At 34.5% G+C, this 18,818-nt stretch overlaps 2 protein-coding genes across 2 annotated transcripts; both read left to right on the forward strand.

The window, feature by feature from the left end:
- Positions 1 to 241: 241 nt before the first annotated feature.
- On the forward strand, positions 242 to 3,582 carry LOC113516160 (uncharacterized). The gene is made up of 3 exons (XM_026900540.3): positions 242 to 550; positions 1,774 to 1,994; positions 3,306 to 3,582. The coding sequence occupies exons 1-3, from the start codon at positions 499 to 501 to the stop codon at positions 3,456 to 3,458; spliced, it is 426 nt and encodes a 141-aa protein (XP_026756341.2). The 5' UTR covers positions 242 to 498; the 3' UTR covers positions 3,459 to 3,582.
- Positions 3,583 to 4,282: 700 nt separating this feature from the next.
- Positions 4,283 to 10,721, forward strand: LOC113516159 (uncharacterized). The gene is made up of 6 exons (XM_026900539.3): positions 4,283 to 4,539; positions 5,348 to 5,508; positions 6,222 to 6,327; positions 6,396 to 9,069; positions 9,160 to 9,303; positions 9,421 to 10,721. The coding sequence occupies exons 2-6, from the start codon at positions 5,361 to 5,363 to the stop codon at positions 9,658 to 9,660; spliced, it is 3,312 nt and encodes a 1,103-aa protein (XP_026756340.2). The 5' UTR covers positions 4,283 to 4,539; positions 5,348 to 5,360; the 3' UTR covers positions 9,661 to 10,721.
- The last annotated feature ends 8,097 nt before the right edge of the window (positions 10,722 to 18,818 follow it).

The following is an 18,818-nucleotide window of genomic DNA, read 5'->3' on the forward strand; positions in this document are numbered from 1 at the left end:
TTAAATAATAATATCATAGTAATCTTCGTGGTTAATTCTTGTTAAATCCGCCTTGTTAAATGAGCAGACTGACGTGGTTTCATCCTCACTTATAATTCCTCACTGGTGCCCCGACAGCGTATACCGATAACGCAGGCAGAGTTACCATTCCATTATCATCAATTAAAAAAAAAACTCTCTTATGAGGGAGGCTATGTTCAGATTCTGAACTGGTTTTGATGATTCTTTTATAAGTAACAGAGTTTACTTCCGTGTTGGTTCCATGTTAATTTTATGACGATTTAACTCTATTAGAATAGAATAGAATAAATATATATTTATTTGTGAAACGAATCTGGAATTGTTAACTTGAATATTGTATACTAGCTCGCGGGTGTTACAGACGCACCGACAGACAAGTCAATTATTGTAGACGACAGCTAGCGGGTCAACAGTATCAAGAGCTATCAAGTCAGATATTTATCGTGCTTGTCGCTAGGCGTCAGAACATTACGCGCAATGAAGCGAATCAGTTTTAGCATTTTTATACTCTGTGGACTATTTGAGTGTGGTGAGTATATTTCTTTGGTGTTTATTATTTTCTATGTTAAAACGTATAACAACTCTTTAAAAAAATTCGACTTTACTCTTAAAAAAATATTTTATTCCTAATCAGGCCCGCGTCACTTCTAACAAAAAATGTTTATATGAATTCTATGCAACCAGTTCAATGTATTTGAAAATTTATATTTGATATCGATATTTTGCACAAAGGCGTCACAGATAACATAACACTATAAAAACAAATTGTAAATAGTTGTACAACATTGTTCATTTATTTTTTGTGTTAATGCTTCTACACGGTTGTATAAATACATTATCTAATTTCGTCAATATAAAGGCGGTGACGGTTCAACATAGATGAAAAATACTATCAAGTATTATAAGACAGATTATAGTAGAATTACAATTTTTATTAACAAATAATATAGTTTACTTGCGTTATTATATTTGAACTCAATCAATTTAAGTATAGCAAAGTAAAATTATTACCTACTTTATACAACACTAAAAATAAAAATATAGAATGCTGCCTAGAAATAGAAAGTTCAAATAATGAATTATTGACCGCAATGTTGAGGTTAATCCTATTCAATTTATAACATTTTTCAAGAGCCTATAAATTGAATTGACAGCGTGCTAGGAATTGATCTCGACGGATGCTAGGTGTTGTCTGAATTGGCCTTATGTCAAGTTATTATGGAGTGACATTCTTCAATATTGATTGAAAACAGCATAGATTAAGCAATTATGCACCTATCTAGTGAAACATATAATTGTATACCATTTTAAGGGGTTTATTTTAAACTAGCTTTTACACGCTGCTTCGTCTGCGTGATCAGACGGCCTATCATGAAATTATTTACAAATTTCGGAGCCGAACGAAACATAATTTTGATGTTAAAATGACATAATACATACAATTTAAAAATATTAAACAATCGTTCCTTTGGACTTTTATGGTAAGATTTATGGCGAATGAAATGCTAGGCTCTCATTTACTAGATCGACTTCGGCATGAATTTGAGTCCAAGAATTTGGAATTTCATTTCATGGTAGACCCCTAGGACACCAAAATAAAAAGTGAGCTATTTTTTATTCTTACATCCGTCTCCATCCCAAATATATAGTACTGTGTACCAAATACCAAACCGTTTTCTCTGCCTACCTTGTAAAATACTTGGCATGAAACTAGAAATTACTCTATCCATTTAAAAGTTATACAAATCACAGGGCTCGGGATATTGTGTTACGAATGCAACAGTGCTACCAACTTGCTGTGCACAGAAGCTCAGTTGCCAGATAGTTTGAAGAGAAACTGTTCAGAGCATGGCCGTGGCGTCACCCACACTTTGTGCAGGAAGATAGTACAGCATGTGGACTATGGGATTAACGGCCAACTGCCCACCAGCCGCGTGATTAGGAGTTGCGGGTGGGACGAGTCTAAATATAAGGTATTCTCCTTTTCCACGTTCCTCTTTAAGTGTGGTGTTGATATTAATTTAACATTTTTTCTATGCTTCTCTTGAATACAAAGCAGTTTTTTAATATATTTACAATTTACAAGTACATCTAGATTTTTAGCATTACGGCGGATTTACACGTTTGCTTCCAATAGGCTATTCAAATTTTGCCGTTCCCACTGGCCTCTCCAATTCGGTACCCTAATTTTCAATCAATTTTTTTTTTATACAACTTAGAATGCCAAACAAGCTGACGGCCCACCTGGTTATATTAAATTCTTTTGTCAATGAAACTGTAACTTTTGACATCAAGTTTACCACTCTTAAAATCTGACACCTAGTCTAGCCTATGCAGCCTGCTGGTAAGTCCTCCACCCTAACAATTCGATCTCCACTCGGTATTCCTTTCGAAACCATTTACTATATACATATAATGCTACCAACTGGAGGAAAAGGGATCGTTAGTAATGGAGACTGAGAATCCCATTGTTAGCAATATACCCAACCAGGTCGACCTCCTCGTGGTTCTCCCTGGAAACTATCATGGTTAATTCCTGATGAATTCATTATGATGGGCTAACTGGCCTGTTTTCATTCCCATCTATTATCCTTCACTGGTGCTCCGCCAGCGTATCCCGTTAGCGCAGGCAGGGTTACCATACCATTTTCACCCATAAAAAAAATACTACCAACTAACGGATCAGCTTTCGTTCTCACCTGTTCTCTCTCTGGCTTCTGTAATCTCTTTCTGGCCCCGTCTATTTATACCCATAGTGCAAGATACCATTACGTATCCATTCCATGAAGTTACCAATACGTTTTCACCCATAAAAAAAAGTTTTAAGCCTTTGTATAATTGTTGTCTGCTTGGGTAACTCTATACCATTCGTGAATCTGCCGTGAAGTAGTTGTGTTTGCATAACTGTGTTTAGGTTTGAAGGGTGGGATATAGCATTAAAGTTACATGGTACAAAGCCTTATCACACCTTATTCTTCAGGAATGGAAACGCATGAAGAGTATTATGGGTGACATATCAGAGTATACTGTATACTCTGATATGTCCATAGTTCTATTCATATCTGTATGACAATAGTTACCACTTTTTATCAAGCGAGCTTGTTCACCATTCTAAGTTGCATAAAACAAAGATATTCATGTTTTTTTTTAATTCCAAGTTTTCTAAGTGTTGTCTGTCTCTCGTCTCGTATAAAATTTCTCATTAAATATTTTTTTCATCAATTTTCTTTTCGATGGTAAAAAATATACGGATTTTATAGTTTTAATTATTCTCTTTGCTCTAGGGTGCTTGTTACCACCGTTCAGGATACGGAGGTCGACAAGAGGTCTGCTCCTGCACTAAGGACTACTGTAATAGTTCCGAGAAAACTGAAGCGACACTATTTTCTCTAAAAATAACGATACTAATGTTCATAGGAACATATGTGTGCGAATAATTGTTATTTTACTTTGAATTTTGAATTAACAAGAATGTAAGAATACTAAGTTAAATTTTAATTTAAGAATATTGTAAAAATTATTTACATTACAAACATGTTGATAAAATAAAGTGTATACGAAATAAAATTCCGCTGTGTCAATTAAGTATCTGTAACATAGTAGTCTCCCAGAGGGAGACTTTGTACAAAAATTGTTTGCTTGGAAACCTCTGTCCTATTCGTGTTTCTACCGTGATGCAGTTGTGTTTGCATGGCTGTGTTTCGGTTTGAAGGGTGGGATATGGCAGTGAATTTACAGGGTACAGAGGAATAACACCTGAGTCCTTAGGAATGGTAACGCATGAGTTGTATCATTGGAGAAACAGTATACTCTGTGACATCCATGGTACTGCTCATGCTCCATAAGCGACGGTTATCACTTTCCATCAGGTGGGCCAACAGCTCGTTTTGCCATTCTATGTTGCATAAAAAAAATGTTTGTTACCTCATAACTCCGTCAGTTCTAAATCGATTTGAAAGATCATTTTTTTTTATCTACAAGGATATACATACTTACACATTGGTTCAATAAAAATTTTATCAAAATCGGTTCGTTAGTTTAATTTTTAAATCAAAATATTTGGTTTTGGCACAACTGAAATGGTTTTTTTTTTGTAAGATGTGTCTTTAATTTCTTAAAATTATAATAACACACTGTTGGATTATAATTTTAATAAATATTTTTTTTAAAGTTTGATATTGGCTACTCTACCATTTAAAAAAAAGCAAATACCAGAATGACAGAAACAAATGAATAGAATCATATGGTTCGTTTCAATTATTTGGCAAGCCGTACATTGAACGCTGCATACCGAAAGCAATGGAATAATTATAAAATAAATTCATATAGAGGAAAAATAATTAGAAAATAAGAAAGACAGCTAGTGCCCCCAATAACCAAATAGTGTGAAATCGTGTCACGGTTAATTCGTAAGATTAAGATATTAGTAAAAATATTTGACAAGAGCAGTAGTACTTCATTTTTTTTTTTAATATGTTCCAAAGGCTAAGGAAACTCCTGTAAAGGGATAAGAATAAGGTAAGTGCAATATTTTTTTAAAAGAAAAAATTGATTAAGTAGTAAAATTTTGAAATGCAAGTAAGTACATTATATATATATCACTATCGATTCCTGTAGGAATGTAATTGAAACTTTATTACGTTTGAAATTTGTTAAAATATTGCATATAGTATTAGTAAATGATAGGATTAGAAAAAAGAAAGATAAGCAAGATGAAATGAACTACGTGTACATATTGTAGACACCAACTAGATCTAAATCCCTTATGTCATAGTTGAATAAATATTTTCAAGTTTCAAAACGAAATATTTCTGAATAGTCAGCATCTAATACCAAATTTAAAACCACATAACCTAGTCTACGGAATTCTAATAATTAAACAATTAAATATATAAGTAACAGCCGAATTTAGTTAGCCAAATTTATTTATATTTCATTATGTATTCTATTTAAGAGCTGCGCTCTTGTCGGTGGAGCTCTTGCCACTCACTACGATTTTCAGCGAGTCTCTTCACCTCTTGATACGACACGACACCAATTTTTTCTTTGATCTGCCTGATATAACTGTGCCTTGGTTTCCCTCCTCCCCTGCTTCCTTCTATCTTACCTTCTATTATAATGTTCATAAGTACGTCGTGTCGTATCAAGTGCCCTAACATTTTTTCTCTTCTGATTAACATTTAATATAATTTCGATAAAAAAACATATATATATATATATATATATATATATATATATATATATATATATATATATATATTCACATGAATTAATAGTGACGTGTCTATTGATGATGTTGATAAATTTAAAATATTTGTTTATTTAGAAGTCCGAGCCAAATGCAAGAATATGGTGGCGGCACGTCAAATAAAGCCGGAGAATACCGCGATGAGGCAGCTGAGGGGAACAGGGATAGAGGCTCGCAACATCAGGGCGAAGTCTTCCAACCTTCGCATCAGTATGCCGTGATGCAGCAAAAGGGTTATGGTGAGATGGTGAAATTAAACTTAAACAAATTTAAACAAATTTTGCCGTGTGGTCACGATACAGAATGTGCCATCCTTTCCTTTCCCGTGGATGTTGTGAGAGAACTCAATGGCCAAGGAATGGCAGCAGCACCCCTTTTTAAACATCACCAAAAGTCTAACTGCGGTTGCCAACCCGCTTGCCAAGCGTGGCAACTACTAGCAAAAACCATCTTATGGGGAAGGCCTATCTTCAGTAGTGGATTGATATGATGATGAAATTTAACAAATTAAATTTAAAATAGTCGAAACAAGCGACAAATGTGAAGATCATGAGTCCTTGGTTTACTCTCTTTCTCGTAAGGGAGACATCGTGATTATTGAGACAGTATTTTCTATTATTACTATCTTTAGCTTGCGACTTCGCACGCATGGATTTTGGAATTAGGTAACTACAAATATAAAATGTATAAAATATAATTGGATCTAGGTGGGGAATCAGATTGAAACATATACCAGAGTTACACCAGATTTTAAGTTCAACCATCAGGAATATAACTTTTAAAATGGACCAGAATTAGTGCGACAATTTGTATATTCAGATAGAAATTTTAAAAATTATTATTTTGCCTTGTAATACTTAAGTAATAATATCAATCTTATATCAAACATATAAATTTTTCTTATGTATAGTTAATCTAGTTTTATTTTATGGATAGACACTGATATATTTAGGATGCTCCAGCAAGGATCTATCCGATCCAAATATGGCGACATATTGCCGGGTGGCAACAGGAATATACGAAGCGACTGCGTCAAGTCAACAATATCAAAATCCTAGGTAAGTATTTTCAATGAATGTCAATTAATGATAGTTTACTTAGTACTAATCACATCCACAATTTTCAGATATAATAATCCCTCGGCTCCTACGTTCAGTTCTCCACCAAATTCTCCTCTAGTTGGTCTCGTTTTCGATCCATCTTCATCAAATTACAGTGGTTCTGGAGTGTCAGGGGATAGATCTTTGAATGCCGATAGACGTTCCCAAAGTTCCTGGTCTGTCTCTAATCAAGAACCAATAGGCACTGGGGCAAAAAAGAAGATTGTTAAGAGTCAGGATAAACGTAATGCATTTAGTACTGATCCACGTTACCACGAGAGATATAAGGAGGCCAGCATAGAAACGGATCGTCAAAAGAAACAAGACAGAAACTTTACTTCGGAGTCTACTTCGAGTCTCGATTTCTTTGCTGAGGGAGAAAGAATGGTATCAGAACTTTGTAACATACCAGATTTGACCACAAGAACAGACTCTAATCAAAAGAAAAACCACAAACAAAATAATCAAGACGAAGATAAAAATAAACCTTCAGGATCATCAGACATATTACTAACAGCTTTAGATAAGATCATAATACATGACCAGATACCTAATCAAATAGTGCAATTAGCTATAGAAGCTTGCACAGACGCTGAAAATATAGCAATCGCTCACCATAATAGGCCATGTTTCAAAAACATACATTCGATTTGTGCAAAAACTCGATCTAATGTTCAAAAGCCTGATAGTGCTGTTGCCAATTTACATTCTCAAGGGATACCGTGGGTTATAAAAAACTTTATATTTTCCTTTGTAAGAATTTTAGATGGTTGGAAAGGTGTTAAAGAACTTCTTAGCGAAAAACATGACACTTTTTCGAGAATCGAAAACAAATATTACAGTCCTAACATAAGAGAGTGTTTTGTGCAGTGGCAAGCAGTAACCAAGGAGATGTTGACTCATATTTATAAAACTTTTAAATGCCTTGACCACGGTTTTACTATGGAGCAAAAAAGCTTTACTCATAATTATTATGCCACTAATTCTGCTGCTCCTCGGCATCAAAATCAAAATAAATTTCAGCCTGTCAAGCCACATATAAGTACACTGCGACCTGTGAATGTATCACCACAACCCTTCAATGCTCTACAGCCTCCATGGGTACAAAGTCAGAACCAAACAACTACTCAAAATTATAATGAAGGTCCATGGCCACCAAGATCTGGAGTAACTTATAAAAAGTTCCCTGTTGTACCTCCTACAAACACGCATAATTTTTATCCTTTAAATGACCAAAATGAAATTGACAATTATCAAAAATCGCATTATAAATGTGATCCATGCAGCATTCGCGAAACAAAATCTCGCCAGTCCTGGACTATTACCAACGTACCGGACTTTCGAGTATTAGAGAATATATGTCATGCAGACCAAAGAGAATTATACAATCAACTGAAACATAAAATGGACGCTGAACTTGGTAAAGCACCAGGTCAACCATTAATAGCAAACATGTCATGTGATTTGTTACAACAAAGGGAAATGGAATTAAAAGCTAAGATGATTCCTTTGAGTCATGTTGAGAAAACTTTAATACCAAGCATGGCGACTGCAGCTGATATGCGAGCGTGTTTTGCACAAAAAAACAATAGCTGTGGTGATACAAAAGAAGAAACAGATTTTTTTGCGGCGTGGGGTCAGATGATCCAAAACGAACCTAATGATTTTATAACTCATCCCAATCACAACATGTCGATTTCATCGAATGTTGTGACGATTCAAAATAATATCTCTGGCCCCGTGCAATTTATTGATCTTGAAAATGATGAGTTTCACGAAATGTCCAAAGTATACATGAAACCTGGTAGCTACAAAGTGCCTATAAAGCCATCAGATCCTTATATCCCAGGTATTTCTCCGGAACCAATATATGAGAGTTCTGCTGTCGTTGACGATATTACAAATTTGAAGATGAAGATGCCTTATCCATCTATAACTTTGGCACCTCAGCCGAAATACAATCTTGAGTCCTGGCCTTGTATGATACCAAGACGTGCTGAAGATGTATTAAGTGATGATCAGAAAATTATTCATCGACATGGATTTCCTGGAATAGATATTAGAGATCCTCTAGATTTTTTAAATTCAATGACTTCCGACCGTGCTTGGGAGGCTGCAAAACAAGCCGCACCAAGACTAATGGATTTTATTCATGAAGGGTCTAAATCAGATACCGCTCGTCTATATGATGCTTTAGGTTTGAGTGCTACAGTCGAGAATCCCGAAGATGTTCAACAAGTTAAACTTATAATGGCTCAATCTGATGTTTGGGTTAGCGGTTTATCTTCCAATCATTATATGCCAAAAGATATGTCTAATTTATGGAATCAAGAAGTAATGGCTAAACAAGATCATATGGCAACTAAAACTCAGGACATATTCACTGAAGATATTTCTGAACTTCTTGATGCTGATTCTAAGCAAATTGAAAATGACGAGCAGGTAGAAGAACAAAGTAACACTAAAGATGCAAAAGATAACACACGCTGTCCTAATTTTGATCAAACTGGAAATTACGTTAAAGACGATAGTCAGAAAAAATCAAGTAAGTCAAAAGTTACTGTATCAGGTATGTGGTATCATCCTAAAAAAAAGAAGCCTTTACCAGCAAGTACTGTTAAGAAATTTGAAACAATAATAAGCAATTTATCTAAAATTAATGAAGCTGGTTTTATTCTGCATGACATGGATATTAAAGTTGTAAGTAAATGTATTACATTCAACTGTAAGCATTATAATTACTCTATATTGATAACATTTCTCTAATAACTTCGTACTCTTCTATTTTAGGCTCCAAGATTTTATGAGGTGATAAAGTATCCAATGTGTCTCCATGATATTAGTACGAAATTGAAGAATTCTTCTTATACTGAGTACGATCAAGTAGTTCAAGACTTCAGACGTATTTTCAATAACGTTCGTCTTTATTTAAAGGTAACTTATACATCTATAATAAATGAAATTATATATTTAACGCATTGGTTTTATGTTTTAAATAATAAATTAGAAGAATAAGATGTTTTTACTACTAATTATTTATTACTCATTTAGAGCTATCCTGACTCTAATATGAAGAAGAATGTAAATAAAGTGTCCAGTGATTTTGAGAAGATGTTAAGCGATGAGTTTCAGAATAAATGGGAAAACAAGCCCAAGACTGTGGACAACAATGAATCGCACGCTGTAACAAACAAGAAAGATGATAAAATCAGTGACACAAAAAGTTTAGAAACGAAAAATGACAATAACAAGAAAAGAGATCTGATCACCAACGGCGATGATAAGAACTAGGTTGTTCAGTTACATTTTGATTAAAATTTTAGTAAACATTTGAAGAGGCGGTTCTAGACGGTTATTATTAAGGGGCTAGATCTTACTTTGGGTTTTTGGAAGTTTATTTTTTACACAGTAGCTTTATTTCTTTTTTATTTTACCAAAGATAATTTTGACAATCGTATTAAAGTGGTTCATTAAAAATCTATTGTTTACAACGCTGTTATAGTATCGATCGATTTACTCGGAATGTTTAATGGACAAACTTCTAGTCAAATAGTGAAATATTTTTAAACAAATGTCAGTGAAGTTATCAGAACTAATGCATAAGATTATTAATTTAATATGTAAGTGCTTGCCATTTTTTTTCTAATGGACTTTTTCTCTAGCCAAACGGGGCAACATGATTTTTCTCTATATTAATTCTCATGTTCTTTCCTTGCGTATTTTCATATAGAATTATAATTTCATTTTCTTCCTCATTTATTACTTTCTAATGATCCACTTTGATTTTTGAATGCTGCAAAACAAATTTATGTTTTGATGCGATGTCAAATGAGTTACTTTTTCTTTGACCTTTTATGGTTAAAACGCGTAGGTTCGCGCTCAAAGCCATTTTCTTTTTATAACTAAAACCAAAACTCACGACCGGAGATTGCGTTATTGATTATTTTTTATGTATCGATCTGTGATTCTATGTTTAGGCAAAAGTTAATAATTGGAATTGATCTACACGCTTAATTAATTGTATAATTCACACGAAATATGTATATAGACGAAAATAAGCTGTAAAAACTAATAATATGAAACATTTAAGTTCAGTAGTAGTTGACGCGACGTCAGTATTCACAGTGAGTTGTATAATCAAAATAGTAATAACAGTTTTAATGTTTGTTTGTCATGAGAAGTTTAAAATAATCGTGGCTTCCAACTGATCGTTAAGTTAACCAACAAATAATTTCCTTATCTAACATTACTTTAAACTTCTTGTGTTCACCAACTTAGTATATTCCTTCTCGAGTTTATACATAGAGCAGTTTTTTTTCTACCTCCTGTTCATTTGATGTTTCACGTTATTTGATATTTTTTAAATAATTTTTGAGTCCGTTTTACCTGCCATAGAGGATAAGTGAATCGCTTCCAACGTCCGTTTCGATGCATATTTCGGCAAGGTTCGTTGCTAAAGTTGTGGAAAATTTCAAATTTCAAATTGATTCTATGACGTTCGAGTTAATTTTAAGTATTCATTAAGTTGTGATTTTATTATTTAACTTATTTACCTAAAATTATGGCAAGGAACTCCTATGATAATAAAAAGAGTTGTTTTGTACATTGGCCTTTGAATTTTTTACAAATTGAAATATTTAAATCTAGCCTACCTACATCCTTTATCTTACTAGCGTTAATTCATATTTCTTACTATATTATAGATATAAACTAGCTGTTCGCTTCGCACGAGTGTACTAATGAATATGTACAATGAGACACAATCATCTTTCTTACTTGTTTTCTTATATAGAATTTTTTTCAATCCAAATGTTTTTAGTTTTTCGTACGATATTTCAAAAACTTTTTTTCTATGAATTATGAGTATGAATTGCTGATAAAACTTGATAATATAATTTAATTTCGATATTTTCCTTAAGAAAAGGACTAAACTATTGATATATAAATATGTTGTTATTGATATAGTATACAACTTACCTGCATTAGATTATCCGCTAATCAGTTATTCTCTCAGTGCAATAGGTGATATCAGTATATTAGGTGATATTTAAATTGTAACCACGCTTGCGCTATCGGTATATGATGGCTGGGCACCAGTGAGAGATAGGTGAGGATGAAAAGACAAGACAGTTAGTCCTCGTGATGAATTCCACGAGAATTAACCTAAAGAAACCTTAATATATCCTTTTGATGGATCTTCTACTGTAGTCTCTTGGGAAAACCTCGGCAGTTGGTTGTATACGTAGTGAAGAGTATGTCCATCCCAGACAAAACTCAGGTTTTTTTTTGGGTATGCTCGTTTGTTATTTTGCTTTTTATGGCATAACATAAATAAATACTCCTTTTCAGGTTATTCTCTACATTATAATAAAATATTTACTATATTTATAATTAAGTTTCACAAAAAATAAATGTCAAATGGATTACAAGTGTTCATTTTGATTTAAAAATTAAACTAACTAAACCTCTAATTTTGATAAATTGTCTATGGGAGTAATCAGGAAGTATATCCTTTCAGAATTCTTTAAATCGGTTCACAACTGACGAAATTATTAGATAACAAACAAAAAAAAAAATTGAGTTTCTGTCGTCTTCAACGTCGGTTGAAAAAGATTATTCATTTCTTTCGTAACTTGTCTCTTGATGATTTTGGAGATATTTTTTTATACGACTTAGAATGGCAAACAAGCTGACGGCCCACCTGATGGAAAGTGGTAACCGTCACCTATAGACATGAGCAGTACCATGGACATAACAGAGTACATGTATACTGTTTCGCCCATGATACCCCCCATGCGTTGCCATTCCTGAGGAGTCGGGTGTTATTCCCCTGTACCCAGTTAATTCACGCCATATCCCACCCTTCAAACCGAAACACAGCCATGCAAACACAACTGCTTCACGGTTGAAACACGAATGGGACAGAGATACCCAAGCAATCGACTTTTGTACAAAGTCTCCCTCCTTACTATTAAGATCTTACTCCTTCCTCAGATCATGCATAATCTACTTGATTATTTATTATAATGTAAAGTAACAAGAATGATAGAAATATTTCTATTGAAGGGCTGTGTAAATAAGTATGGCCACTTTCCCTGAATCATAAAGATTCGGGCCGTAACAAATTAGTTTTCACATTTAATTATACCATTACATTTAACGCTCTCTCAATTTGAATGTACTTATACAATGTTATAATTGTATAATTTATTAATATGTATCACCTGGTACTACTGTATCTCTTAATATATAACAAACTCGTGTCACTATGTACGTTTGTGTTAATCTACGAAACGGTGCAATCGAAAATTCTACAAAATTTTGTTACTTCAGTTTGACAGATAGGATAGTCTATTATTATTAATCAGGTCTTCTCAATCTTTTAAAGGGTTTTTTTTTTAATGGATGATAATGGAATGGTAACGCCGCCTGCGCTGGCGGGGCACCAGTGAGGAATGATAGGTAAGATGAAAAGATAGGTCAGTTAGTCCATCGTGATGAATACACTAGGAATTCAGCACGATGGTTTCCAGGGGGGACCATGTGGAGGTCAACCTGACCATTGCTAGCAATACACCCTATACTGCTAGCAATGGGACTGGTAGTCCGCAATAACAGGAATGGCAACGCATGGGGGGTATCATGGGCAAAACAGTGTACTCTGTTATGTCCATGGCTGCTCATGTCTATAGGTGACGGTTACTACTTTCTATCAGGTGGGCCGTTAGCTTGTTTGCCATTTTAAGTAGTATAAGAAAAAAAAAACAATCCCTTCCCTCCCCCATCTAAGAGGATTAGAAAGGTTCCTTGGGGCGGCGCCCTTGCCTCTGCTTCTACTCCGGGGGCAACTACCTCCGGGTCACTGGACCATTGGTCACTGTGCCTCGCTGGGAAGTGAGGCGTGGTCTTCTAATAATGTCGGCTGTCTTCCTCGTCTTTATCCGGAAAAGAGAAAATGGACTCGGTAGATGGCAGTAGGGGCTAAACAAGGTTTGTCAAGTCAGCTTATATATTATGTATAGTTTACTTGCGAAGGATCCAGTTTTGTTTGAATAAAAATTGTATATTTCCTGCGGTAAAAAATATTTAAATGGTAGTAAAACGTTGCAAAAAATTGTTGTGTGGTTTATAAGCAATGAACGTAGAAATAGATAGACGTAAATTTCAACTTTCTACTGCAGGGAGTCAGTGGATGTGGGTGGCTCATGACACGTTCCTTATGACAGTCTATGGGGGTGGTCCATATTCAGCAGTGGGCAGATAATGGTTAAGAAGGGTGAATAAATATCATGGGCGAAACAATATATATACTCTTGTACTCTATTACGTCCATGGTACAGCTCATGTCTATAAGCGACGGTTACCACTTTCTATTAGGTGGGCCGTCAGCTTGTTTGCCATTCTAAGTTGCATAAAAAAATTTAAGTGAGATTTTAGTGTCGCCTAATAAATAACCGATTATCAATTAAATGATCTTTTCGATTGATAATAATCAAATATCGACTATAGATCGACTATACGTCAATTTAATCGATAATATGGAAGTTTATTTGAATTAATCAATTATGATCGATCACAGTATATCATACAATTAATTGTATTGATAGCAAATTCAAAATAATATTATGAATTTTATTACATAATAAATAATGCTATTGGACTAGTAGGTCTTCTTTTCCTTTAAAAGTTTCCTCTTGTCGGTGCAACTAATTCATGCATCTTCTTCCAGCCAGTTCTATCCCAGGCCATATGTTTGACCTCCTTATACGACATGACACCTAGTGTTTCTTTTACATGGGACAGACCTCATGTAGTTATTCCTCGGTCTTCCTCTTTTGCCCTCTATTTTACCTTCTATAGCTCTTTAAAAATTGTCATGTCGTATAAGATGGCCCAGCATTTTGCCCCTTTTATTATATTCCAGTACCAGTAGGTTGGTAGTTGTTATTAATTCTATCTACATCTAAATTTTTTTTATATAACTTAGAATAGCAAACAAGCTGACGGCCCACCTGATGGAATGAGACTATAGACATGAGCAATACCATGGACATAACAGAGTATACTGTTTCGCCCATGATACCCCCCATGCGTTGCCATTCCTGAGGACTCAGGTGTTATTCCTCTGTACCCAGTAAATTCACGCTATATCCCACCCTTCAAACCGAAACACAGCCATGCAAACACAACTGCTTCACGGTTGAAACACGAATGGGTCAGAGGTATCCAAGCAATCGACTTTTGTATAAAGTCTCCCTCTGGTATACTATGAAGAATAGGTACTATAGATCAATCAATAGTATTTTAAACAATCCAATCGAATAATCGATCGATATTCGATCCCCAACAACTATTAAACGTCACTAATATCATTTAGTTTACATTATGAGGTAATCACTTTGTCGCTTTTTCAGCTAATTCTCTTATCTCCATTTATTAGTGTTTTCGGTGACCGATTTCAATTCTGATACGAAATAATAAATATAATAGTAAATATCAAGCAAGATTGCGAAATCTTAAATTAGTCATAACAACGTGATGACGTGATGAAATATAGCGCAGTTTCTTATCAATTTATTCAGCAATGGAGTTAGTATCGGATGTTATACTGCATATGAGTATAGGTGGTCTTCTAGCCAGTAGGGTACTGGGTTTCTTTTTTATTAAATTATCTTCGAAACTATTATTTATATATACGCCTGCGTTTTCGGTATACATCGGAATTTCCATTCCATTGTCACCTATTAAAAAAAATAGTCTATTCATTTTTACACCAAAATTCCTTTCTGAATATAATTTTTTTTTATACAACTTAGAATGGCAAACAAGCTGGGGGCCCACCTGATGGAAAGTGGTAACCGTCGCCTATAGACATGAGCAGTACCATGGACATAACAGAGTATACTGTTTCGCCCATGATACCCCCCATGCGGTGTCATTCCTGATGACTCAGGTGTTATTCCTCTGTACCCTGTAAATTCACTGCCATATCCCAGCTTTCAAACCGAAACACAGCCATGCAAACACAACTGCTTCACGGTAGAAACACGAATGGGACAGAGGTACCGAAGCAATCGACTTTTGTGCAAAGTCTCCCTAATTCAAACATTTCAACATTTCAAATATAGGGTACTTAGCCCCTTTGCTAGCAATGTACCCTATCAGATCGACCTCCACGCGGTTCCTCCTGGAAACTATCCTGAATAATTTATCATTGAATTTGTCACGGTGCCCTACTGACATTCATCCTTACTTATCACCCCTTACTGGTACTCCGCCAGTGTATACCAATAGCGCAAACGGGGTTACCATTCCATTATCATCCATTAAAAAAAATATAGGGTACTTACTATTTTACCTATGATTTCAAACATGTTTCTATTGGCCGTAGAAAGAGAATGCCACGAACCGCGGGTACAATCCTTATTCTATGGTTAGCGAACAGTGACGAATCAATTGTTCAATAAGTCTCCTTATATAATAGAAACGTATTAGATATTGTCTAATAATGTTATAAATTATACATACTTAAGTGTTTATTCACTGAATTATTAGATAATGTTTGATATTTATTAGACATAATCTAACAAAATCTCTACATCCGTTTGGTGACGTAACGAAGTAATTTTCTTAAGGGAAGAACCTAAAGCTCGTGTCAGAGACTATACAACCTTATACATAGACAAAGTACAAATGGACCCATCGATAAAATTGTCTATACAGTCATAAGAAAAGTTTATATTCACTTTTATATTTTAAGCAGCAGTATTATCAAACGGGTTTTTTTAATTAGTGATAATGGAATGGTAACCTCACCTGCGCTATCGGGATACATTAGCGGGGCACCAGTGAGGGATGACAGGTGAGGATGAAAAGATAGGTCAGTTAGCCCCTCATGACGAATTCCACTAGAATAAACCGCAATGGTTATTAGAAGGTATTGCGTGGAGGTCGACCTGATAGAGTGTATTGCTAGCAATTGGTCAATTAGACCTCGTTACTAACAATCCCTTTCCACCCGTATCAAGCGTGGCAACCGTAGTAAGGCTACTGTCCATCCCTCGATTATTAAGTTTCCTTAGTCACGTCTTATGACACCCACGGGAAAGGAAGGACTTCGTTCAACCCGGAGTAATATTTTAGAGAATGATAATATTTACACTCTCAGGATATCAGTGTGAGGTGACGGATGAGTATAAAGACAGGACAGTTCACTAATCAGGGGGGAAAGGGATTGTTAGCTCATTATGTATTAGCTCACTGTTATTTCATTATCACCTATAAAAAAAAGTTCACTCATCACGACAAATTCACCAGGAATTAACCACGATGGTCAATTTGACATGGTAATAATAATAATAGTCTTTATTGAATAACAAATTTATATTTGTGAACAATATATTTGTAAAATTTATATATACATATTTATAATAAAATTTATAATAAAATTTATATTTGTAAAATTATATGTGTGACGGGAGTAACAATATAATTATGGTATTTTGTTACTCCCGTCAACGAAGCCAGAAGAATGGTGCTCCCTCTAAGATCCATACCGCCCCCTCCCTCCATAGAGGAGTATATCCGTCAATCATAAGTTGAGTCATAATTCAAAGGAACAACTTCGCATAAATTGGCAGGACATCTACAAATGCTTTCACATATTTTCAATGAATAATTGCATGAGTAACTGACTAGTAACTGCCTAGTACCAATCATTGTCTACGCTTTGTGTTCGCTGAATACTAAATAAGACAATATGGCGTCTAAAAAGTACCGTCAACATCATACGTCGTTGAATATATCCAAACATTCAAATCTCCTAAACATCGTTGTATACGGGAGTGAACAAAATGAATGTACCCTATAATATAGTATATGTCATATATGTGTAAGTATATTTGTTATTCATATATATTTTTTTGTTTATATATGTCATTTTAGTATGTATGTATATCAATAATTAGTAGTACTGCATTCGAGTATTCTGACACTTCCCTATGGTTGACTGGGAGAGAATGCATTAAGTCCGCCATGTACACATATTTGTAAATAAATAAAAATAAATAAAATACTTAATGCTTAATACCAAAGGGAGACTTTATACAATAGTCGATTGCTTGGGTACCTCTGTCCCATTCGTATTTCAACCGTGAAGCAGTTGTGTTTGCATGGCTGTGTTTCGGTTTGAAGGGTGGGATATGGCGTGAATTTACTAGGTACAGAGGAATAACACCTGAGTCCTCAGGAATGGCAACGCATGGGGGGTATCATGGGCGAAACAGTTGTATTGCTCATGTCTATAGGCGACGGTTACCACTTTACATCAGGTGCGCCGTCAGCTTGTTTGTTATTCTAAGTTGTATATAAAAAAAAAATAAGTAAAAGTAAAAATTATCTGAATATAGAAAGTGTTACCAAATTATCTGCATTCACTGCTACAGGGCATAGTATTAGATATATATACATTACGATAAAATAGGAATTTCATGCCTAAGTAGTATAAAATAAAAAAAAAATGAAAAATCTTCATTGCTTTTAAAACGGCCTCATACTTTTCTCTATCACATCGATTGGTCGCGCTCACTCCATCAGTTTTAGCGTAAGGTTTTTTAAAAAGCACTTTTTACACAGGATGAAAAATTTACATTTTATTTATTAGGCGCACATAACAGAAGTTTACGAATACAAACTTAAATTATAAAATGCAAGTACATTAATGTATTGATCAGGTAAACTTGCCACAACATGTGCACGCAGCATGATCCAATAATAAATGCGACTGCAACAAAGCCATTCGGTTGCAACTATTAGTACATTGCATTACAGTAACATTTATCAAGGATATATATTTTTTTTATGAAAAATTTTATGACATTTGAGACATGAAATTCTATTATTATCGTAACGTATGCGTAATACTATATCCGTAGATAATTTGGTAACACCTTATATACTACGAATTATATATGAAGTGATGTAAAATGATTTTAAAAATTTTAACCATTTGGTCGACTTTCGATGCTGACCGTACGTACGTTGCTAAATAATAAAGATTGTCATTTGAATCTCATTTGCTGACTGTGTTAAAGAAAGTGATAGTTTATTTACATCGAATACTTAAGTCACGGATAAACATTGACTTAGATCTTTATAACTTAGTTCTAAAGAATTAAATAATAAAGACAAAATAGAAAAAAAAAACTAATTTAGTCTACCTAAATAATGATTTTGTTGATTTTTCCATCATCATATCAGCCTTTAATTGTCAAGTGCTGAACGTAGAATAGGCTATCACTTCCTTTTCGTGTATAACTTCCCGTGCGTGTCGTTAGAAGCGACTAAGAAATTTAATGTTTTTTTTTTTTTTAATGGATGTAATGAAATAGTAACCTCACCCGCGCGGGGGGAAAGGGATTGTTAGTAATGGAGAATGAGACTCCCATTGC

The sequence above is a fragment of the Galleria mellonella genome, unplaced genomic scaffold (genome assembly GCF_026898425.1).
Source record: "Galleria mellonella isolate WM207_F2 unplaced genomic scaffold, CSIRO_AGI_GalMel_v1 utg56, whole genome shotgun sequence".
Classification (NCBI taxonomy): domain Eukaryota; kingdom Metazoa; phylum Arthropoda; class Insecta; order Lepidoptera; family Pyralidae; genus Galleria; species Galleria mellonella.